This window comes from Urocitellus parryii, chromosome 11 (assembly GCF_045843805.1).
Source record: "Urocitellus parryii isolate mUroPar1 chromosome 11, mUroPar1.hap1, whole genome shotgun sequence".
Lineage (NCBI taxonomy): Eukaryota > Metazoa > Chordata > Mammalia > Rodentia > Sciuridae > Urocitellus > Urocitellus parryii.
The window spans coordinates 44,668,859-44,690,824 of record NC_135541.1 but is presented as its reverse complement, the minus strand read 5'-3'; the positions used below and the strand labels follow the sequence as shown (position 1 = coordinate 44,690,824).

At 44.0% G+C, this 21,966-nt stretch overlaps 1 protein-coding gene across 1 annotated transcript in view; it reads left to right on the top strand.

Moving 5' to 3' along the window:
* The first annotated feature begins 2,361 nt into the window (after positions 1-2,361).
* LOC144249260 (KN motif and ankyrin repeat domain-containing protein 4-like) overlaps positions 2,362-21,966 on the top strand; it is a 66,049-nt gene continuing 46,444 nt past the window's right edge. Inside the window, exon 1 of the mRNA XM_077791549.1 lies at positions 2,362-2,544. Coding sequence (XP_077647675.1) covers positions 2,362-2,544 — 183 coding nt within the window. The remainder of the gene's footprint in view (positions 2,545-21,966) is intronic.

Genomic DNA, 21,966 nt, shown 5'->3' with positions numbered 1-21,966 from the left:
TCTCCCAGATCCTTGCCAACATTTATTGTGACTTGTATTCTTGATAATTGCCATTCTGACTGGAGTGAGATGGAATCCCAGTGTAGTTTTTATTTGCATTTCTCTAATTGCTAGAGGTGGGATATTTGGTTTCTTTAAAGAGACCCAGACAGCCAGGGAATGAGTCAGTGAGCTACTAACTCATGTCTCATTCTAAAGCTGAGCATATTCCAAACATTTTTACCATTAGCATTTTGAGAAAGAAAGAAAGAAAGAAAGAAAGAAAGAAAGAAAGAAAGAAAGAAAGAAAGAAAGAAAGAAAGAGAGAAAAAAGCCCCATTGGCAGTCTACCTTGATCAGGACCCACAGGCATCTAGCCAGTGAGGATGCTCTATGGAGGCCTAGTTCTTTAAGGAAGTTACCACCTCTGTCATTCCTCCTCTCTCCAAAGTCATCAGTTTCCAGCCTGGTGGACAGAATTGGCAGATAGCCAGGACATACAGTAACTGTTGTTGATCAGTCCCAGGAATGATAAGGATGCTCATTTCCCAGGCTTCAGCTTGGATCAGAGCAACATTATAGAATTCTGCTCGTGAGTGAGCACTCTGCCTGGCACACTTCCACAGTCCTTGAAATAACCAGATCTCAAATACCCATCGCTGAGTACAATGTCACACACTTGTAATTCCAGCAACTTGGACAGCTGAGGCAAGAGGCTCTCAAGTTCAAGGCCAGCTTCAGCAATTTCATGAGGTTCTAAGGACTTAGCAAGACCCTGTCTCAAAATAAAACATAAAAAAAGACTGGGGATGTGGCTCAGTGGTTAAGTGACCTTGAGTTCAATTCCTGGTAAAAAAAAAAAAAAAAAAAGGAAAAAAGACAATGAAAACATCCTTAGGGCCAGGTGCAGTGGTGCACACCTATAATCCCACCAGCTTGGGAAACTGAGGCATGAATATTGTGAGTTCAAAGCCAGCCTCAGCAAAAGCTGAGGCCTAAGCAACTCAAGGAGACTCTGTTTATAAATAAAATACAAAAAAAGGGCTGGGGATGCGGACCAGTGGTTGAGTGCCCCTGAGTTCAATCCCTGGTACCCAAAAAAGAAAAATAAAGAAAATGTCCCTGTCTTTCTTCCCACTCCACCAACCTGTGTGACTTACATTGTTTTGGGCACATAAATCATGTTGTGGTTCCCAGAAACAGTCCTGTGGGTCAAGATGATAAGAGTAATTTCTGCCAAGAGCCAAAAGGGCCCTACAACAAAGATAGTAGCCAGGGAGTCAGGACATTTGGGTCTACTAGGACACATGGGCCCACTAACTCACTGGGTACCTTTGCCTCTGGTAAGAACAACACTTGAAAGTCACCTCGGTGTTTTCCTCCCCCCCCTTTTTTTTTAATTTGTAAAATACCAGATGATCTCCAGCTTCATATTATTATTATCATCATCATTATTATTATTACCAGGGATTGAACTGAGGGGCACTCACCCCTGAGCCACATCCCCAGCCCTTTTTTGTATTTTTTTTAGAGAGAGGGTCTCACCCAGTTGCTTAGGGCTTAGCTAAATTGCTGAAACTGGCTTTGAACTCATATCCTCCTGTCTCAGCCTCCTGAGCTGCTGGGATTACAGGCGTATGCCAGGGCATCCAGCCTCCAACTTCATTATAATGCTCTCTGAGCCCATGGCCTCCAATGTCAGGAACCCTATGCTCTTCTCAAGCATAGGGTTACCCCAAACAACTCTGTTACCCCAAACAACTCTGTTAACTGTGTAAAGTGACCCAAAATCAGTGTTCTGAACTTTTCATAGAGTGATTAGGTAGAAGTTGTTTGAGGTTCACAGCAAGAGAGATCTTGTGAACAGCAAAGGTATTCAAGGCAATCAGAGCCTTGGGGCCTGGAATCCTCTTCTTGAGAACACAGGGCAAGGGAGTGGTCTTACCTATCAGGGCTTTGAATTGGACAAGGTTCTGCATAGAACACTGGGGAGCCCTTCAAAGGTCACTTGCCCTTTTGACCACACAGGAATGAATAGGATACATTCAACTCCCCTGTCTCCCTTTTTAAAAAAAAAAAGATATTTATTTTTTAGTTATAGTTGGACACAATACCTTTGTTTTATTTATTTATTTTTATGTGGTGCTAAGGATCAAATCCAGGGACTCACACATGCTAGGCCAGCACTCTACCACTGAGTCACAACCCCAGCCCTTTCCTGTCCCTTTGGAGTGAACATAGATGATGGTATAACTGTCAAGAACTGTGAAGTGTCTGAGATTTTATCCTTTTTTTTTTTTTGTACCAGAGATTGAACACAGCACCAGCTGCAGCCTCACCATATCCCCATTGACATGTGTGCAGGGAGGCCAGAACGCCCTGATGCTGGAGGTCACCCACGACCGGGAGGACATGGTCCAAGCGCTACTGAGCTGCCAGGCAGATGTCAACCTGCAGGACCACGATGGATTGTGGGCTCTCAGGCTGGCTTGTCACCATGGCAATGGTGGCCTGGTACGCCTGCTCCTGGCCCACCCGGCCTGTGACAGCAGCCTGACTGATAAGGTGAGACTTATGGGAAGTTAACAAGTAGGTTAGTGTTTAACTTCTGGTCCTGAAAAGTGCCTCGAAGGCCAGCAGAATCCAGGGAACCATATGGTGATAGCAAAAAAAAAAAAAAAAAATCAACCTTACAAAGCTGTTGTAGATTTAATGAGGCAATACAGTGCTTGGAGCCTGACGGCTGGGAAACCCACGGCTCTGGACAACTGGATGAAGGAGCAAACTTTACAGAGTCATCTCTAGTTTTTAAACTGGAAATACCTCTCTGATATTGATCCACTCTGCAAACTGGCCCATTCCACCGAGCCAGCCTGTGAAGTAGCCCTGTTAGACCCAGGCTTCTTAAATAAATGTCTCGGTAAGGTGAGGACATTGATGATGATGATGATGATGATGATAACCTGTGCTAAAATCATTTAAACCCCACGATGACCTTCTGAGGTTCATATAGCTGCCACCATTTTGCTAGAGGAAACTGCGGTTCCAAATGATAAGGTACTTGGGATAAGGTACCCAAGATCACACAGCTGGTGGAACCCACCTCCCTTGAACTCCTGAGCCCAACATCCAGCTCTCCCATCATCCTCGTTGTTGTCCCAAGGAAGCAGCATATCTCTAGGCCTCAGGTGAATCTTTGCATCTTTCAGAGAGTCTACCACATATCAGCAAATGAATCATCAGTTGAATAAGTGAACCCCAAACTTTAGAGACCACTCATCAGAAGTTACAGGAGGCACAGTTTCGGGATGCTCATGGGAACTAAACCTTTCCCATGCATCATTGCTCATCCTCTTCATGGTCCAGCGAGGCAGGCACAGTGGTCCTCACATTTGCTGATAGGGAATCAGGCCTAGAAATGTTCCCTCACATTCTTAAGCTACAGGGAGCCCATCCTTAGAGCAGAGATCCCAGCTCCAGCCTGACTCCGGCATCCATTACCCTGGCATTCCAATCCCAGGGCTCACGCAGACATCTTAGGCTTTCTTAACATCCTCAATTCTAGGGGAACAAATGCCTGGAGAGGGGAGCCCTGCCCAGGGATAGCACCTTTCCCTGGTCACATCTGAACTACCCAAGATTGATCCTTCAGCTTTCAAGCCGAGTCCCCTGCATCACACCAGACAGCAGGCTCCCTGTCCAGTGTCCCCATGTCCTGCAAACCCCAGCTGTCCCCTAAAGTCATTTCTGAAATAATTAGCAAACACAGACCCTCTTGGAATTCACACAGGAACAGGGTGGGCTGCTGAAGATACAAGCCCCTTTCCCAAATATCATGAGGTCAGAAGGTCTGGGTTCCCAAGCTCCCTACCAGGGTGCCCTGCGGATGAAGGAGGCAGCCTTAACCTAAAACAGGGCTGTACATCAAAGGCCCAGAGCCCTCTCAGAAGTGACCACCACTACTGCCCAGAAGAGGGCTGAGAGGGGAGGGCTGTGGGACCGGCAGGGTGTGAGTTTGGGGAGTTCCTGGTTAGCCCAGATAATCAAGGAGGGAATGTGAGAGTTCTCCTGGGCCCCTTAACCTCTGTCACAGGTAAGAGAGCTAAGTGGCCACTTTCTAGCGGTAGAAGAGCCATGGGGTGGGGATGGGGGTGGGTATCTTTTGCTCTTTGGACACCTCAAGAGTGATTTTTTAAAGCACTGACTTTAGAATTCAAACCACAGGAGTTTGAATCTGGGTCCAGTGACTGTGCCTTGGGAAGGTCACCTACCCCCTCTGAGCCTCTGTGATGCTCATCTGTAAAATGGGTATCACAGTATACTATGCCTAAGGCTGTAATGACCACAACACCATACTGGACTTCTGTGACATATATTGTTGATGGTCATTGTGATGATTATGACTAATTGAAGAGTGACACGAAAACCAAACAGCTGGCACATCAGTGAGTGAGAACCTCAGCATTGACAGGCAGTATGCAGAGGGAATAGGGAGGGTGAAGGTTTGGAGTGGGGCAGGGGTGTCACTCAGTGGAGGGAGACAGGCCTCTGAAGGAGAAGCCAGCTGGCTGCCATACTTTGTTTAATACAGTGGTTCTCAGGTGGGGGTCATCTTGCCCCTCTGGGGATATTTGACAATGTCTGAATCCATCTGTATGTGTCACCAGGGGTGCAGGAGTGTTCCTGGCATCTGGTGGGCAGAGGCCCGGGGTGCTCTAAACATTGATGGTGCCCAGGGACAGCAGTGAAGTAAGAGTTATCTGGCCCCAAATGTCAATAGAGCCGCTGGTGAGAACCTGGGTTGGGCGCATACTGAAATCCAAGTGAGTTTAGACAGCCAACCCCCTCCAAGTGCCGGGTGGGGAGGTGCCAGGGCAGCTCTGAGGGCCAGGTCTGCTGCAGGGCAGGGCAGGGCAAGGCTCTAACCTGGAAGGTGGGACATTAATGTTAGATAGATCATGGAGGCAGGTATCTGCTTTAGCAGAGGTGGGTCAGGGTAGGAAAGCCAGACAGTGTGAGCAGCATGAAGATGGGTTCTAGACCCCACCCGGGGCCAGTCACATGGCTCAGACTTCCCTCAGGATTCACACCAGAATTCACACCCAGGTGACTTGGGTGAGCACAGTGTCTCCATCCACAGAGTGAGACATTCCAGCGGAAGGCGCCTGGTGGGTACTGAGGCTTGTGCCTGCTGCTCTGCATTTACAGGAGAGGGCAGCCCTTCTGCTCCTGGAGTCTTTTCTGTGGGGGCTCCGAGGCCCAGCATCTCTCATCAACAGTAAACGTTTGCTCTCAACACAGAACTCCTGGCAGAGGCACAGGGCACATTCCCTGGGCTACTTGACATAGACCCCTCCACCCCAGGTGTACCCCCTATCCCGCTCTCTTGCTGGATCTGGAGGCAGATTGGGTACAATTTATTTCTCCTTTCTTCCTCCTCTGTAGGCTGGCCACACCGCTCTGTCCATCGTTCTGCAATCACCGTCCCATGTGGAAATTGCAGGCCTTCTGCAGGCCCACGCAGAGCGGGGCAGGTCCCTGGGGCTATAGATGCTGCAGAGGAACCAACAGCCAGGAAGAAAAGCCTCCTTCTCTGCACTCCTCCTTCGCCCTTGGAGAGGACAGGGTCACAACCAGAGGGTCGCCCCTCAAGAGAAGAAACTATGTCAGATATACAAATACATTCCTGTTGCGTAATTCTGCTCATTAGGATGCTTTGTAGTTTACGCCTAAGCCCAAGCCCCAGAACAACACGGGTTTCAGAGTGGGGTGCAAGGTGCAGAGTACAGGTGCATTAGCTTAGACCCAAATCCCAAACATCTTCAGCCTTGAATTCCTTGTGACTCTGCCTTGGCAAAACTGTGTGGCAGGCAGGCAGGAGCACATTAGCACATTAGAAAAGCAATACTTTTTACAAGTTGTTGTAAAATGCACTGTCATTTTGTTTTTAATCAAATATATACATATATGTCTAGAGAGGATGGCAAGGAATTGAATCATTCTCAAGAGGACCTTCGGGAAATCACCATGAAGTCAGGTGAAAACTAGCAAGTCCCATTTTGGGCTTGACAGAGGAATCTTGAATTCAGACAAGGTGGGAAGAAGCATATTGGCATCATTGCCAACTATAACACTCTTGACCGTTTCTGAGTCATCAAGTGGCTCCAATCTGCCCCTAGAAATGGAATTAGTCAGGAAGTCCAAGTCAATGATGTGCATCACAGAGTGGCAGGGTCCAGTTCTATCAGATATTCCCAGCCCTCGGAGGCAACAAATCCAAGTGAGATCCTGGAGATGGATTATTGTCATTCAGAAGCCACCACATTCATCCATAGCCTCACAGTAATCCCCAGTGCTGTTCCTGTGAGCAAGCATCTGCTGTGAGGTGTCAGAGCTCCTAGGTGAAGAGCCCTTGAGCCATAGCTGCAGCAGGAGTGGGTGCACACGGCAGGGCTCTCCCCGCACTGACCTCTCTACACTGGACACTTCCTTCTTGAGAATTCCCTGTTCTCTAGCCCCACACATGCATGGTACATATTCAGTAGCTCACATAGATTATCTATGAATTGTTCTTTCTGGACATGTCTTATGCCAAAAAACCCACATAACTCCCCTTTATATAAAAAGAAAAGAGACATCCAGGTTGGTGAGCCTCCTGCTGAAAACGTGAAAGCATGAGTTTTTCTTGTGGCTGGAATGCTAACTTGCATGGCACTCACTGGGTGAGTCACAAAGCTTCCTGAGACCCCAGTTTCATCATCTCTAAAAGCAGAAATCATCCTACAACCTACCTCCTGGTGGTGCTGCACAACAAACTGCTGATGGAAGTTTTGGAATCCAGTTTATAACCCATAAAGGCTGTCCTCAGAAATGGTGTGGAAAACTTCTTTATGCTATTGTGATTCAAGAGATGCCAAGTCTCAGAGCAAGAGCATTCATGAGTGTTGATGCTGCTCAGAGGCGAAGAGGTTGGGGCAAATAATGAGGGGAAAAAGTGCTTTAAATGGATTTATTTTGACCACAAAACACGTTGTTAGAACAAAAATCTACAATTATACATTCTCTGTCCTCATGCTTTGCAAATTTTAATGTGCATGTAAATCCTCTGGGACCTTGTTAGAAAGAAGTTACTCTGGGGTGGGAACTGAGAGTCTGCATTTCTGACCAGTTTCCAGAGGATGCTGAGGCTACTGGGCTACATCCACAGTTCAGGTAGCAGGGCTCTGGCCTGTCCTTACTGTTTGTATATTAAAAGTGCTGCCTCTCAGTCTTCTGTCTCAAAATTTCTGTGCATTTCTCTGCTATTGATTCTTGGGAACTCACAGTGCAGGTCTATATTAGTTCATTTTTTTTTATTTCTATAACAACATACCTGAGACAGCCCACTTATGAAGAAAAAGAGGTTTATTTTGCTTACAGTTTTGAAGGCTGTAAGTCTAATCCTCATGGCCCAGGCTTTGGCAAGGGACCTATGACAGATGATAGGAGCTCATGGAAGAGGAAGAATCACATCTTGAAACAGCAGGTTGGATAACTGGATGGTCTGAGCTCCAGCTTTCCTGACAGACCCTCATAAAAGAACTAACCAGGGTTCCCCTAGATATACCTCAATTCCTTTCTATGGCACATCCCCAATTGACCTAAAGACCACCCACTAGACCCCTTTTCTTCAAAGTTCCACACCTCCTCCCAGTTCACAGGGGAGTAAGGACTGCACAGTGCTGTGGGAACTGACTGCCAGAGGGAGTCAGGAAAGCTCCCAGAGGAGGTGGCTTTGGACAAAGCCATAAGGGTGGGTGGGAGCTAGCTAGAGCACTGGGGACAGAGCTGCAGACACTGGACTGGGTACGTGAAAAGGCGTGGCCTGGTGAGCAATGAGAACTTCAGGATGACTCTAGTTGTGTGGGAGAAGTTCACAGAGATGAGATTTGGGGGTGAAATGGGGAGATGTGTCACGTGTTAATCTTAAGAATTAGGACATGAGCCTGGAACTCTAGAAGTTTGCTTCACAGACCACTTGGAGAATGGAAGCTCTCAGAAAAATGCACATCTGTGCAAAATTTACTAACTTCAAAGATTCATAAATCCCATGCACCCCCCTGCCAGTCACAGTGGTTCATAGCTATATCCCAGAAACTCTGGAGGTTGAGGCAGGAGGTTAACAAGTTTGACACCCATCTCAGCAAGTTAGTGAGATCCTGTCTCAAAACAAAAATTGGAAAAGGCCAGGCATGGTGGTGTGTGCCTGTAATGCCAGTGACTCAAGTTCAAAGCCAGCCTCAGCAACTTAGCAAGGCCCTAGGCAACTTAGTGAGATCCTGTCTCAAAAAGTAAAAAAGGCTGGGAACAGGGCTCAGTGGTGAAACCTCTATGGGTACAATTCCTGGAATGAAAAAAAAAAAAAAGAAAAAGGGTTGGAGGTGTAGATTTGTGGTAGGGTAGCCTTGAGCTCAAGTCCAGTACAGGAAAAAAAATGCAAATTGCGATGGGCAGTGGGAGCCAATGAAAAATTTCTGAATAGTGGGGCCATTTGATCAGATTTGCTTCTTCTGATGATCACAGGGGGAGACTGGAAGCAAAGGGATCAGTTGAAAGGTTCTTAAGAGAAACTGGGTATAGAGCAATTTGGGTGGGGATGAAGACAGTGCCCAGCAGGAAAGGAATCAGGAACTGGGGCATGCCGAGATGGGGTGACATACTGAATGGTGGAGAGGCATCAGAAATGGGTGATATGGCCCATTTGTTGATTGGGTTATTTGTTGTCTTTTTTCTAATTTTTTGAGTTCTTTGTATACTCTGGATATTAGGGCTCTATCTGAAGTGTGAGGAGTAAAGATTTGTTCCCAGGATGTAGGCTCCCTATTTACCTCTCTTATTGTTTCTTTTGCTGAGAAAAAACTTTCAAGGACCTGAACAGACACTTCTCAGAGGAGGACATACAATCAATCAATAAGTACATGAAAAAATGCTCAACATCGCTAGCAGTCAGAGAAATGCAAATCAAAACCACCCTAAGATACCATCTCACTCCAGTAAGATTGGTAGCCATTCTGAAGTCAAACAACAACAAGTGCTGGCGAGGATGTGGAGAAAAGGGTACACTGGTTCATTGTTGGTGGGACTGCAAATTGGTGCAGCCAATGTGGAAAGCAGTATGGAGATTTCTTGGAAAGCTGGGAATGGAACCACCATTTGACCCAGCTATTCCCCTTCTTGGTCTATTCCCCAAAGACCTAATAAGAGCATGCTACAGGGACACTGCTACATCAATGTTCATAGCAGCACAATTCACGATAGCAAGATTGTGGAACCAACCTAGATGCCCTTCAATAGATGAATGGATAAAAAAATGTGGCATTTATACACAATGGAGTATTACTCTGCATTAAGAAATGACAAAATCATAGAATTTGGAGGGAAATGGATGGCATTAGAGCAGATTATGCTAAGTGAAACTAGTCAATCTTTAAAAAACAAATGCCAAATGACTTCTTTGATATAAGGGGAGTAACTAAGGACAGAGTAGGGACGAAGAGCAGGAGAAGAAGATTTACATTAAACAGGGATGAGAGGGGGAGGGAAAGGGAGAGAGAAGGGAAATTGCATGGAAAGGGAAGGTGATCCTCAGGGTTATACAAAATTACATACAAGAGGAAGTGAGGGGTAAGGGAAGAATAATACAAGTGGAAGAAATGTTTTACAGTAGAGGGGGTTGAGAGAGAAGAGGGGAGGGGAAGGAAGGGGAGGGGGGATAGTAGAGGTTAGGATAGAGAGCAGAATTCATCAGACACTAGAATGGCAATATGTAAATCAATGGAAATGTAATTGATATAACTGATGTGATTCAGCAATCTGTATACGGGGTAAAAATGGGAGTTCATAACCCTTTTGAATCAAACTGTGAAATATGATATATCAAGTTAGATGTAATGTTTTGAACGACCAACAATAAAAAAAAAAAGAAATGGGTGATATGAAAATGGTGGTACCATTGTCCATCATATCTAGGTTCTCTTCCTCCTTAGTAACACAACTCCCAAATTTTAGCTGGGCACATAACCACCCAGGGTCATACTCCATTTCCTAGCCCCTCTTGCAGTGTGGTATGGCCAAGCAACTGAGTTCTGGCTAATGAGCTATTAGCAAGGCAAAGGGTGCAAACTCTGGCTCCTGCATTGAAAGTGAAGGGGATGCATTTCCCCCCTCTCACTGGCTGGAATGTGGTAACCAAAGAGTTTGATCCATGATGATGAGGCCCACACCTGAGGGATGATGGAACATTGCGTCAGAAGCAGCCTCGTCCCCATCCAATCTGCTCTGGACTACTCATTCCCTGTTTGATATTTGAGCAAGAAATAGTATTCTAACTTGTTTAAGACAGTGTACATTTGGAACTCTGTAGAGTTGGACAAATGTCCTCAGCACCCTGTGGCAATCTCAAGGGTCTAATGTTATACCATAAGTGGACTTCAGCATAGAAAAGCTTAGGAAGCCTTTTGGAAGGAGCATCATGGCAAAGCTAGGTACAGTGGATGTCTCCTCCTGGTACCAGCCCCTGTTCATGCTCAATGTGGAAGCACTCAGCCCAAAGACCTGTAGAAGGGGGTCACCTGGAAGATGCCTGAATACAAATTGGGTCCCCTAAAGTAGCCAGTCCTAAACCAATCAGTGAGTTTGAAATGACGTGGTGTGGAAATTGATGCAAAGCCATTGAATTATCTGAGCATTTCGAATACAAAAACATGTAGAGTTTCAGGCAGTAGCGGTGGATTATTGTCAGAGAGTGCAACCACAGAGTGCAAGATACATGAGGACAGAAGCTGAATTTGCATGAGTAAAGGTCAAGACAAATTGAAGGTAGGAGCAACAAGGAACTAGGAGTGGGCATCAGATCAAGAGCAAAGAATAAGCTTATGGAGTAGCTGCCTCCTGAACTACCTACCAAGTTCCCCTGGCCTGGAAACCTCCCTTCCCAGATGCATTCCTCATCCCAGGAGTATACCAGTAAGCTGCCATGTTCCTGCAAGAGAACTAACTTGGATCTGGCCCCCAAAAGACAGGTACCACACACTACCTGTGCTAATCAGGAACTAGAAGCTGGGATTTAGAAGAGGGCTTCAGCCCCCTTCTGGTGTCCAGGTTATAACATGTGGATCTCAGAAGCTACTGGTGCCAAGGTCAGCCATGTGGGCAGAGGGTCACAAGGAACTCTTCAGATGGAAAGAGTGGGGCAGATGCCCAGATCAGAGCAGTGATGAGAGACTACTTCCTGATGTGCCCAGGGCAAACCTTGCTCCATGAAGGCTCCAATGCATACCTCCCTTGCCTTCAGTAACTGCCCTAAGTGAGTGTCTTTCCCATGCTCCCCCTGGGTATGCAGCCAGCGGAAGCCAACCAAGGCCTTGTGTCTACTCAGACTTCTCAGGGGTTGGATCCCAGTGGGCCACTTGACCATCCAGGTTCTTGATCTAAAAACTGGGATGGCAGTTCCTCCTCTGTTCTTGCAAGCATTTAATTAGCTAGAGCACTCAGCACAGTGCTTGGCTCTGGGCAGAGTTCTGCAGAGAGCTTTCCCTTCCCCTGTTCCACCAGAACAGGATATTGATAAGACACAGGTCAATTCATTTTTGTCTCAATGAGATAGCTAGTAGCTTCTCACTGGGGGAAAGTTGTGATATACAAAAGGCTTTGGAACCTGATCTCATGAGGATTGGGCATGATTAAAGATAAGAAAGTTTAATAGTGAGACATGGAGCATGTCGGTGACCCCGACTACTTGGGAAGCTCAGGTCTCTTAAAGAGACCCTGTCTCTAAATAAAATATTAAAAGGTCTGGGGTGTCATTGTGGGCATGCCCAAAGACCCAAGTTCAATTTCCAGGTACAGTGAAGAAGACAAAAAGAAAAAATAATGATATAATAGTTCAAAACTGGTGAATACAGCAAGGATAATGTTTTTGAGGTGAGAGATTCAAAGAGTCTAGAGAAGTAAACTGTTTTTAGATGCATTCTGTTGAAGAATCAAACAAATTGACATTTGCTTACTTTTTGGGGGAAAATTCCTAAAATAAATTATAGTTATTTGCAATTTTTATCTTCCATGGGAAAGGTTTCCTGAAATAATGCAAATTGAGCATCCTGAATCTAAAAATCTAAAGCCCGAAATGCTCCAAAGTCAGAAACATTTTGAGTTCTGACATGATGCTACAAGTAGAAAATTCCATACCATGAAACTTGGATTCATGCATAAAATCATTAAAAATATTGCATAAAATTCCCTTGGATGTATGGGTATGAGGTGTTTAGGAAACATTAATGAATTTTAACAGGCAACCTGGCACACTTCTGTAATCCCAGCTACTCAGAAGGTTGAAGAAGGAGGATCACAAGGTCAAGGCAAACTTGGCAGTTTAATAAGACCGTATCTCAAAATAAAAATAGCTGGGAATTGAGCTCACTGTTAAAGCATCCCTGGGTTCAATTTTCAGACAACCCCCATACGTACACTCATATACACAAATTAAAATTTCATGTTTAGGTTTGGTTCCCATCCCAAACACATCAGGTATATGTTATTATTCCAAAATCTGAAACAATCCCCAATATTTTTACTTCTAAGAATTTCAGATAAGCATCAGAGTAGCCAAGCATGTCTATTCAGGGTACTTGACCTGGACACCTTTCAGTCACTCATCAAGACACTAAAAATAATCCTGAAAACCAGAAACTGATCCCTCACACCACACAACACGGTGATACCCTTTGAATTCATGTTCCATCATGGACTAGGAAAGTTGTTCAAGATCTGGACAGACTTTTATCTACTAGAATCCAGCATGGTTTGTATGAGTGTTTGTTGGAGGACAAATCGCATTTGACGACACAGTGACCTTTTCCACATGCCTCCTGATCCACGCACAGTCTGGAAGCAAGAGGACTGTCCTGTAGCTTCCAAAGTGATTACCCAGTTGCAGACAGACAAAGTGAGCCAGGCACCCTGGAGCATGCCTAGAATCCTGGAAGCTGAGGCAGGAGGATCACAAGTTCAAAACCAGCCTCAGCAACTTAGCGAGGCCCTAAGCAACTTGGTGAGACCCTGTCTCTCAATAAAATATTAAAAAGGAATGGAAATATGGCTCAGTGAACAAGTGCCCGTGGGTTCAATCCCTGATACCAAAGAGAGAGAGAGAGAGAGAGAGAGAGAGAGAGAGAGAGAGAGAGAGAGAGACAAAGAAGAGAACAGGCTTAGCAGAGGTAAATGCTGATGTGCCTGGAAAGGTCAAGCCAGGCTGGAAGAACACAGCCTGGACCTGGAAGCAGACATGTGTGGCCCCAGGAGCAGACTTGATCTCCTTTCTAATCAGGAATAAGTGACCTCCCTAGAGTGGAACACTGAGCCTGATTTACCTAAAAAGTACCTGGAGTGGTAGGTTGGGGGACAAACATTTATTGAGAACCCACAGGCATTTGTTAGACATCATTTGCATGGAAAAGTTCAACATATTCACAATCCACAATCAAATATTCCCAATATTTAGAGAGACCTCTATTTATAGGAAACTTGAAGCAAGTCTCTAATATGAAGGAAATACTACTTAGTTTAGGTTTCTTCATCTAGTGGACTTCTCTTTGACAAATTTTTTTTTAAAAAGCACCAGAGGTGGGGGCTATAGCTCAGTTGGTACAGTGGAAGGCCCTGGGTTCAAGCCCCAGCACCACCAAAAACAAACAAACAAACAAATAAACAAAAATCTCTAGTCAATATCTTCAACAAGAATGTGCTACCCAGCCAGACAAGGAAAAGTCTGATCCCCCAACAACAGTAAGAACCCCTTTTTTCTAGAACCTACTTCCTATCAGTGCTTCCAATTTGCTCCTTAACACTCTTTTGCAGGTTTGGTGCCAGAAAGAAGAAGCCCTCTACTAGGAACAGTCTCTACCATTCTCTCTTCCTCTTTTTGTCACTCCTCCACCATGTGCAGTGCTAATGCAGTGATTTCCTGAGCTTAGTGCTGCTCTGTCCTGGGCTTCTGCCATGCTGCTCTCCCTGGCTCTCCTCCCCAGAGCTCCATCTCAGATCCTCTCTCCTCCTACCCATTGAAAAGTTTTCATTCTCTTTTCTTCTCTTCCCTCCTTTCCCTTAGGGACCCAGAGCCTCTCCAAATACTTTCATCCCAACGACATCTGTACCTAGGACTCTTCCAAAGTGCTCCTGAGTTCCAGAGCACCCTGACTTTGAGGACTGACCTGGCAGGAGTGCACACTGCCCAGCTGTCCACTGCATCTGCTGAACCCCTTTCAGCTCATGGCATCCTGCCCTCAATAGACCCATCAAAAGCTCCCCGCTGCCTACAGAAGTTCTCTGAACTAAAGCCTTGGATTCACACTCCACTGTGGTCTGGCCCAGCTTCCTCACTTCCAAACACCCTCCAAGCCCAAGTGGGTTACTCCCTCCTGCTAGACTGTGAGGCTCCTTTTCCCCTCCTCTAAGAATTTCCTGTATGGTGCCTTCTGCCTCCTTGATGTCTCCAAGCCCAGTATCTGCATGTTCCCATCTTGCTCAAGATTCTCTAGTCTTTTGAACATAGGTTCCAAAATACCTTGAAAAGTAGTCAAGTTTCAAAAGGTCATCTCTAGTGGGCATGCTGTCCCAGAAGGTCAACAGATGATGCAGTTGTGCCCATAGCTGCTACCCCAAAGAAAGTCACTAACTGCCACTAGAAAATAACAGAAGTTAAAAACAACAACAACAACAACAACAACAACAAAACAACAATCCCCACCCAAACCCACACCTCACAAAAGAAAAGAAAATTCACCTATATGAAGAAGTTTAAAAAAAAAAAAAAGTCAGGTAGTGCACATCTGGTATCCCATCGAATCAGGACTCTGAGGACCAAGGATCATGAGTTCAAGGTTAGCCTCAAAAATTTAGGGAGGCCCTAAGGGACCCTGTCTCTAAATGAAATATTAAAAAGGGTGGAGATATGGCTCAGTGGTGAAGCACCCTGAAGTTTTATCCCCAATACCAAAACAGAAGAAACAAACAAACAAAAAAACACAATACATTATGAGCCATGCTTCTTGGTGAATACCTGTAATCCCAGTAACTCCAGAGGCTTACGCACCAGGATCGCAACTGAGTGAGACCCTAAGCAATTTAGCAACACACTGTCCCAAATTCTTTTTTAAAAGGGCTGGGGAAATGCTTCAGTGTTGAGAGCTACAGCCTAAGTGGCCCCAGCAAACTTCCGGCTGATTGGCTCACTGTGGCAGCAGCAAACTTCCAGCTGCCAGCTGATTGGCTCCTCTGTGGTGATGCTCATTGGGCTGTTTCCCTGCCCTTTCAGACAACGAAGGAGCTGCTCATTGGGGGACTCTTTTGGCTCTGCCCATGCGACCCAACCAATGGCCTCAAGAGCAGGACGAGTGGGGGGTTGAGAGGCTCACTAGAACCCAGTGGTGGCAGTTGGGCTCTGAGGGAATTACTAAAGAGCTCCTGTGGTAGGGCATGTGTTCTAAAAATAAAGTTTCTGCTTGACAATGGCTTGTGAATTGTGCGCAGTCAGACTGAGGCATTCATTAGCCCAATGTCTCCCTCTATGGCATCATGGGCAAATACCCAGTAATCTACTCCTTTGATACCTAGTTTTGTTAAACCATCCTCCTATGGGGCAATTTCTTTTAAAATGTCCTGTTTGTTGACAATTGTAGCATGTTTTTGACCTGGCACCTAAAGCCTGCTGTACTGCAGCTGCCAAGACTTGCCCTTGTTCATTAATGTCCAAAGGCTGTAACCCTCTGTGGTTTCTCATTCTAAGATCTGCATCAGGAGTGGGGGTGCAACTCAATGCTAGAGGGGTTTCCCCCATGGGCAAGATCCTGGCTTCAACCACCAGTACTGCAAAAAATAAAAGCACAAGTATTGAAAACAGGGAAGAGAGTTCATCTGTATGGAGTTAGGCAGTAAAATTCAAAAACTATTCAACCACATACAGTAAGGACAAAGTACATTGGAAAAGGTAAAACTTTTAATAGCAAAATGAATATATTCAAATGGAAAAAGCAGATTCACTGATACATGATAAAATTATGAAATATCCTTCCCTATACATTCAGCGGCTTCATTTTTTTCTTTCTACCCTGCCACCTTACCCCTGTAAATTCCTATTACTTTACCCATCTGGTCCATGGACAGATTCCTTCCTCCCGGCTCAGTAATACAGAATCTTCACACTAGGCAAACTACAATGACTATCATCAAATTTTTAAAATATGCTCTCTAACCTTCCTAACATCTGGGTAAGGCTACTCCTTTCCCCTCATCCCCAGTTAGCTCTTACTCTTCTGGACAGACGTGATGTTTTCTAGATCTATGTTGGGGTGAGGAGAGTGTAAGTTGCAGCCACAGATGTTGTTTTCTCCAATAATTATTTCAAAGTGGGTACATGAGAAATAGACTTCCTAGATTCTCTCTATCACTACAATTCAAAAACTTCACCAAGATGTGTCTCAGAGTCAGTCTGTGTTTATCAATCACACTGGGGATTCGGTGAGCCCTTGCTATCCCAAGACTAGAATCCCTAAGCTCTGGAAAATCTTCAATTACTTCCTGCAGTATGTCCTCTGCTTCATTCTCTTCACTCTCTTTTTCTGGGATTCCTATCAAACGGAGGTTGGCCCTTCTGAATCTATCCTCCCTCTCCTTTAGCATTAATTTATTATCTTATTGGACACAACGTGTATGATATCCCTAGAGAATTGTGCCGTTTCCTCATCTAGATTGCAAAGTCTTTCTTCAAGGCCATCTATTCTACTCCTCAGATCATCTATTGAATTCTTAGTTTCCAGGACATCTGTAAGGCATTTTTTAATTTTTCCAATCTCTTCTCCCATCTCTCTGAGGACACCGATTACAGTTGTTCTGTAGTTTGTTTCTGTTTCCTGGATTAGGTCTGCCTCTTTGGATGTTTGTGTTTGAAGAGTCTTCAGCATAGAAAACCCTCCTACTTCCTCATCCTCCTCCTTCTCAGAATTCCTTACCTTACTGAACACCATAATCTCTTCATCAGCTCCCATCTTTCCCATCACACTTGTCACAGGAACAAGGTGACAGGTTGAGTCCCTTTTCTCACATAATATTGACTCATCTTCGCCCTCCTCCTCCTCCTCCTCCCACCACTCCTCCTCCTCCCACCACTCCTCCTCCTCTTCCATTTCCTCTTGTCCCTCCTCTTCCACATCACAGGCCCCTTCTTCCTCTTCTGCCCTCACATAAAAGATGTCTTCCTTATGGGTCTCTTCCTCCCAAGTCTCTAAGTTCTTCACTTCTAGCCTAGAGACTTTTACATCTTTGGTGAATACGAAATGCAAGCCATCATTTGCTATTCCTCCAGCTTCATGTTTTGAATTTACTACATCATTACCCTGAAAGTCAAAAGAAAAGTTTGGTAAATTCTATTTCTCGTACAAAATTAAAAATTGTCACTTCACTCTCTAAATTTAATGACTACCACTTTGACAATGAGCAAGTATTGGAAGAACTGCTTCAATATTTCTTCTACTTCTTCGTTTTTTTTTTTTTTCTTTTTGGTGCTGAGGATCAAACTCAGGGCCTTGTAGTAATTACATGTTTGGGAAGGCCTAGGCCCCAAGCAAGGCAAGTGTCTCTATGATTATTCCAACACACTCATAGCTATTTTAGTAGTACTCGCAACAAATTTTCATGATGTCTTTATGCCTACCTTGGTCCTTCTACATTCCTATCCCTTGATGCTTTGTACATAACAGACTCTAAATGACTATTTTCATCATTTGTCTGTTTATTGCAATAAGTCCTTGTAACCAGGCACAGTGGTGCTTGCCTATAATCCTAGCAGCTCATGAGACTGAGGCAGGAGGATCAAAACCAGCCTCAGCAAAAGCAGAGGCCTAAGCAACTCATGGAGAAGCTGCCTCTAAATATCTACAAAAAAGGGCTGGGGATGGGGCTCAGTTGTGGAGCACTCACCTGGCAGGTGTGAGACACTGAGTTTGATCCTCAGCACCACACACACAAAAAGAATTTAAGAACTTAAAGACAAAAACAGGGGTGGGATGTAATTTGGTAGTAAGGTACCCCTGGGCTAAGTTCTCATCACCCCAAATAAGTAAATGTAAATAAAAATTGTAAAGAAATGTCAAAGTAATTATTTTTAATGTCATGCTTTTTCTTTAATGAGATTGTTTCATAAATACTGATTTTCTGGGCTGGGGATACAGCTCAGATGGAAGAGTGCTAACCTGGCCTGTGCAAGGCCCTGGATTCAGAGCCCAGCACCAAAAAAACAAAAACACAAAACCCTCACAAAACTAATTATCTCCAGAATAACTGCACCAACAACTACTTCCGCTTTGCATATAACTTGACATATTAATATACTTACCCCTTTTACGGGGATCCCAAATTCTCTTCCTAGATTTGGTTCTTCCTTCTGTGGGGACACATGGTTCAGTAATTCTTCTAAGACAGGTTTTTGGCTGATAAATTGTCGTAAACTCTGCAGGTCTGAAAATAACTTCATCTCAAAATCATATTTAAATGCTAATTGGACCTCACATTGAAACTCAGGGCAAAAGCCATTTTCTCTCAAAATGTTGAAGATGTCGCCCCACTGCTTATTGACTTCCAAGGTGGCTGATGCCAGAGGGTCTGCAGTCAGGGTGAGCACGGCTCCTTCATCCATCAGAGTTTCTTCTTTTGATGCTTTGATGGTCTTCTCTTTGTTACTGAGGCTCTGGTGGTTTTCTTTCTCCATTGCTTTTACTGCTCCACCCTCCCTATGCTTTCTCTTCTCTTTGTCGGGCAGTCGTATGTGGTGACTGCCATTTCTACATGTGTCGTCCTTCATATCTGAGGCTTCTGCCATCCCTCCAATGGCTTGGTAACTTTGGGGCTCATTCTGGGGTAATTCCTTCCCTTGATTGCTAGTGGACATCTTGGCTTTGTCCCATTTACAACTCAGCTCATCTATTTCCTCTTTTCTAAAAGATAAGTTTTCAGTACACTCAGTGAATTTAGAATTTTTTTCTTCTTGTTCCCTCAACTCTGTTTTTTGTGAAGCTAAATCTTTCACTTCCTGCCACTCTTCCCTGCTACCACAGTGCTCTTTATCTTGTGTTTCAGAAATCTTACTTTTTACCAGCATTTCCTTCAGGTCATTTTTCAGGGTTTCTCTCATCTCAAAAAACATCAGGTCCTGAATTTCCATGAAGACCTTAAATTTCTCCACAATAGTTGTTGATATATAATCTTTGTACTTGAAATCTAACATCCGAGGTATCTCCTCATCAGTTCCTCTTAGCTGAGTTCTTTTCACACAGGTGGTTTGCTCCTGTTCCCTTGCAAATCTAGACATTTTGGACTGTACAGTTGACAGGGTGTCTATATTGTCCAGATTGTATTGTTTTCTATTTTGAAGAGTAATTTTAGTTCTTGCACACTGGCTAGGCCCCACAAATCTAAAATCCTTAAAAATAAAATCCTGAAATATAAAGAAATTAAAAAATTATTTACCAATGAATTTCACAGTAATATGAACTTCATTAACAATATGTACTCCATAAAAATAAGTAGAGGACAACTAATGAGATGGGCATATGAACACTAGAATGAGAAAAGTCAGTATTCACAATTTGCATGATCATTAAAACACATTGACACGCTGTGTGGTGGCATATACTGTAATTTCAGTTACTCAGGAAGCTGGGGAACTTGAGGCTCCTCAGGAACTTGAAGATCACAAGTTTAAGGTCAGCCTGATCCATTTCACAAGATCCTGTCTCACAAAAATATATATAAAAAGTGTAGGGGATGTAGCTCAGTGGCACAGTACATGTGTAGCATAAGCAAGGCCCTGGGTTCATTCCCCAGTACAGGAAGAAAAACAGATGAGCCTGACAGCTGATAACTAAAAATAATGGAACTAGTTGATTTCCCATAATAATAATTTTTCAGTTTACATTCTGCATAACGAGCAAACAAATTAACCAAAACAAACATATTTTTTTAACAAAGTACCATACCAACCTGGATGGAATCCTGCACAAAACCAAGGAAGAGAAGTCTTTTTAATTACAGAGATTGGTAACATTAGGACCATTCCTCAAAATCAGCTGACAAACTGTATGTGGTGGTATCAACCTCAAATCTCAGTTACTTAGCAAGCTGAGGTAGGACACTCATAAGTTCAAGGCCATTATAAAGGGATAGGGGGTTGGGGTTGTGGCTCAGTTATAGAATACTAGATTAGCATGTGTGAGGCACTGAATTTGATCCTCAGCACCACGAAAAAAAAATAAAGATATTGTGTCCACCTACCAGTAAAATTTACATGTCAAAAAGAAAAGGATAGTGATATGGCTTAGTCGTTCTATGCCCTTGAGTTCAACCCAGAGCACCAAAAAAACAAAAAAAATTAAGAAATAAAATAAAAATTAAAATTAAAATTAGCTGTCAAGTCAATGAATAATATTATTTTTCCAGAGTACAAATATTATTGCAGAAGTAAACCATTCCCTCTTCCCACCTCCTGCAAGAGCCTCAGTTAAATTGAATATACATATATATTTTTAGTTGTTGATAGAACTTTATTTATTTATATGTGATGCTCAGAATCAAACCAAGTACCTCACACATGCTAGGCAAGTGCTCTACCACTGAACCACAGCCTCAGCCCCTCCTCTTTGGTTTCAATAATTGTATGCACTGTATCGTGCAAGTGCCTGACCTCAGCAACAGGCCACTCTGTTTCTGAATTGGCAGCTAACAGGCACAAGGGAGGAAAAGCACAGAACAACTGGCTTGATTGACAGCAGAGATCGTCCCACCCTCTTCCTCTCTGTGGCCTGGTGGGTACTCAGGTCTTATCAGTCCAGTTCACCACTGCCAACAATTCCCAAGCTGTTCAAAAATCATATCCTTGGGCTGGGGAAATAGCTAAGATGGCAGAGTGCTTGCCTAGCATGCACACAGCCCTGGTTCAAGCCCACACAACCAAAACAAAACAAAAAACAAAAAACACACCACCTTGCAGGGGTTCAGTGGTTCTTGGAATGGAGATCAGGGTAAATTATCAAAAGGAGTAGGAATTAACTAGGTATGTAGCCCTTTGTGCCTTGATCCCAGATGCTAGGGAGGTTGAGGTGGGATGAATATTTGATCCCACAGGTTCCAGAAAAACCTGGGCAACAGAGACCCCCATCTTAAAACAAATAGCTGGGTGCCATGACACACCCCTATAATCCCAGCTATGTGGGAGGCTGAGGCAAGAGGACCACAAGTCTGAGGCCAGTCTGGGAAATTTAGCAAGACCCTGCCTCACAATAAAACCAAAAGGCCAGGGAAATTGGGCATGGTGCACATGCCTGTATGTTTTCCGTCAGGTGGAAGCTAGAGAGAAAGAAAGAATTATTAAAACATCTCACTAAAATAGAAGGGAGACCACCAATAGAGGAATGGAAACAGGAGGGGAAAGGGGAGACATGGGTAAGTATCAGGGAGCAAAACTGACCAAATTATGCAATGCCCATGTGCATATATGTCACAATAAACCCCACTTTTCTATGTAATCATCATATACCCCTCACCTCCTTATCATATGATAATTAGTATAATTATTATATAATTATAATTATTATTATATTACATATAATTATATAATTATCATCTTATAATAATTAGTAATAATGGAAGGTAGCTCAGTGGAACAAGCAAGAGCATGGAGAAGGGAGGAAAGGGAAGGTACTGGGGGATGACATTAATCAAAATATTATGTGCATATACAAATATGGAATGATGTACCACACTACTACATATAATTATCATGTGCAGGTAAATATAGATACTGTAAAAAAATAGTTACTGTAAGAGCCATCTGCTTCTGTGTATATGCCCAGAAGAAGAAAAGGAGGGACTCAGATATTTGTACATTGTTCATTTTTACATGTT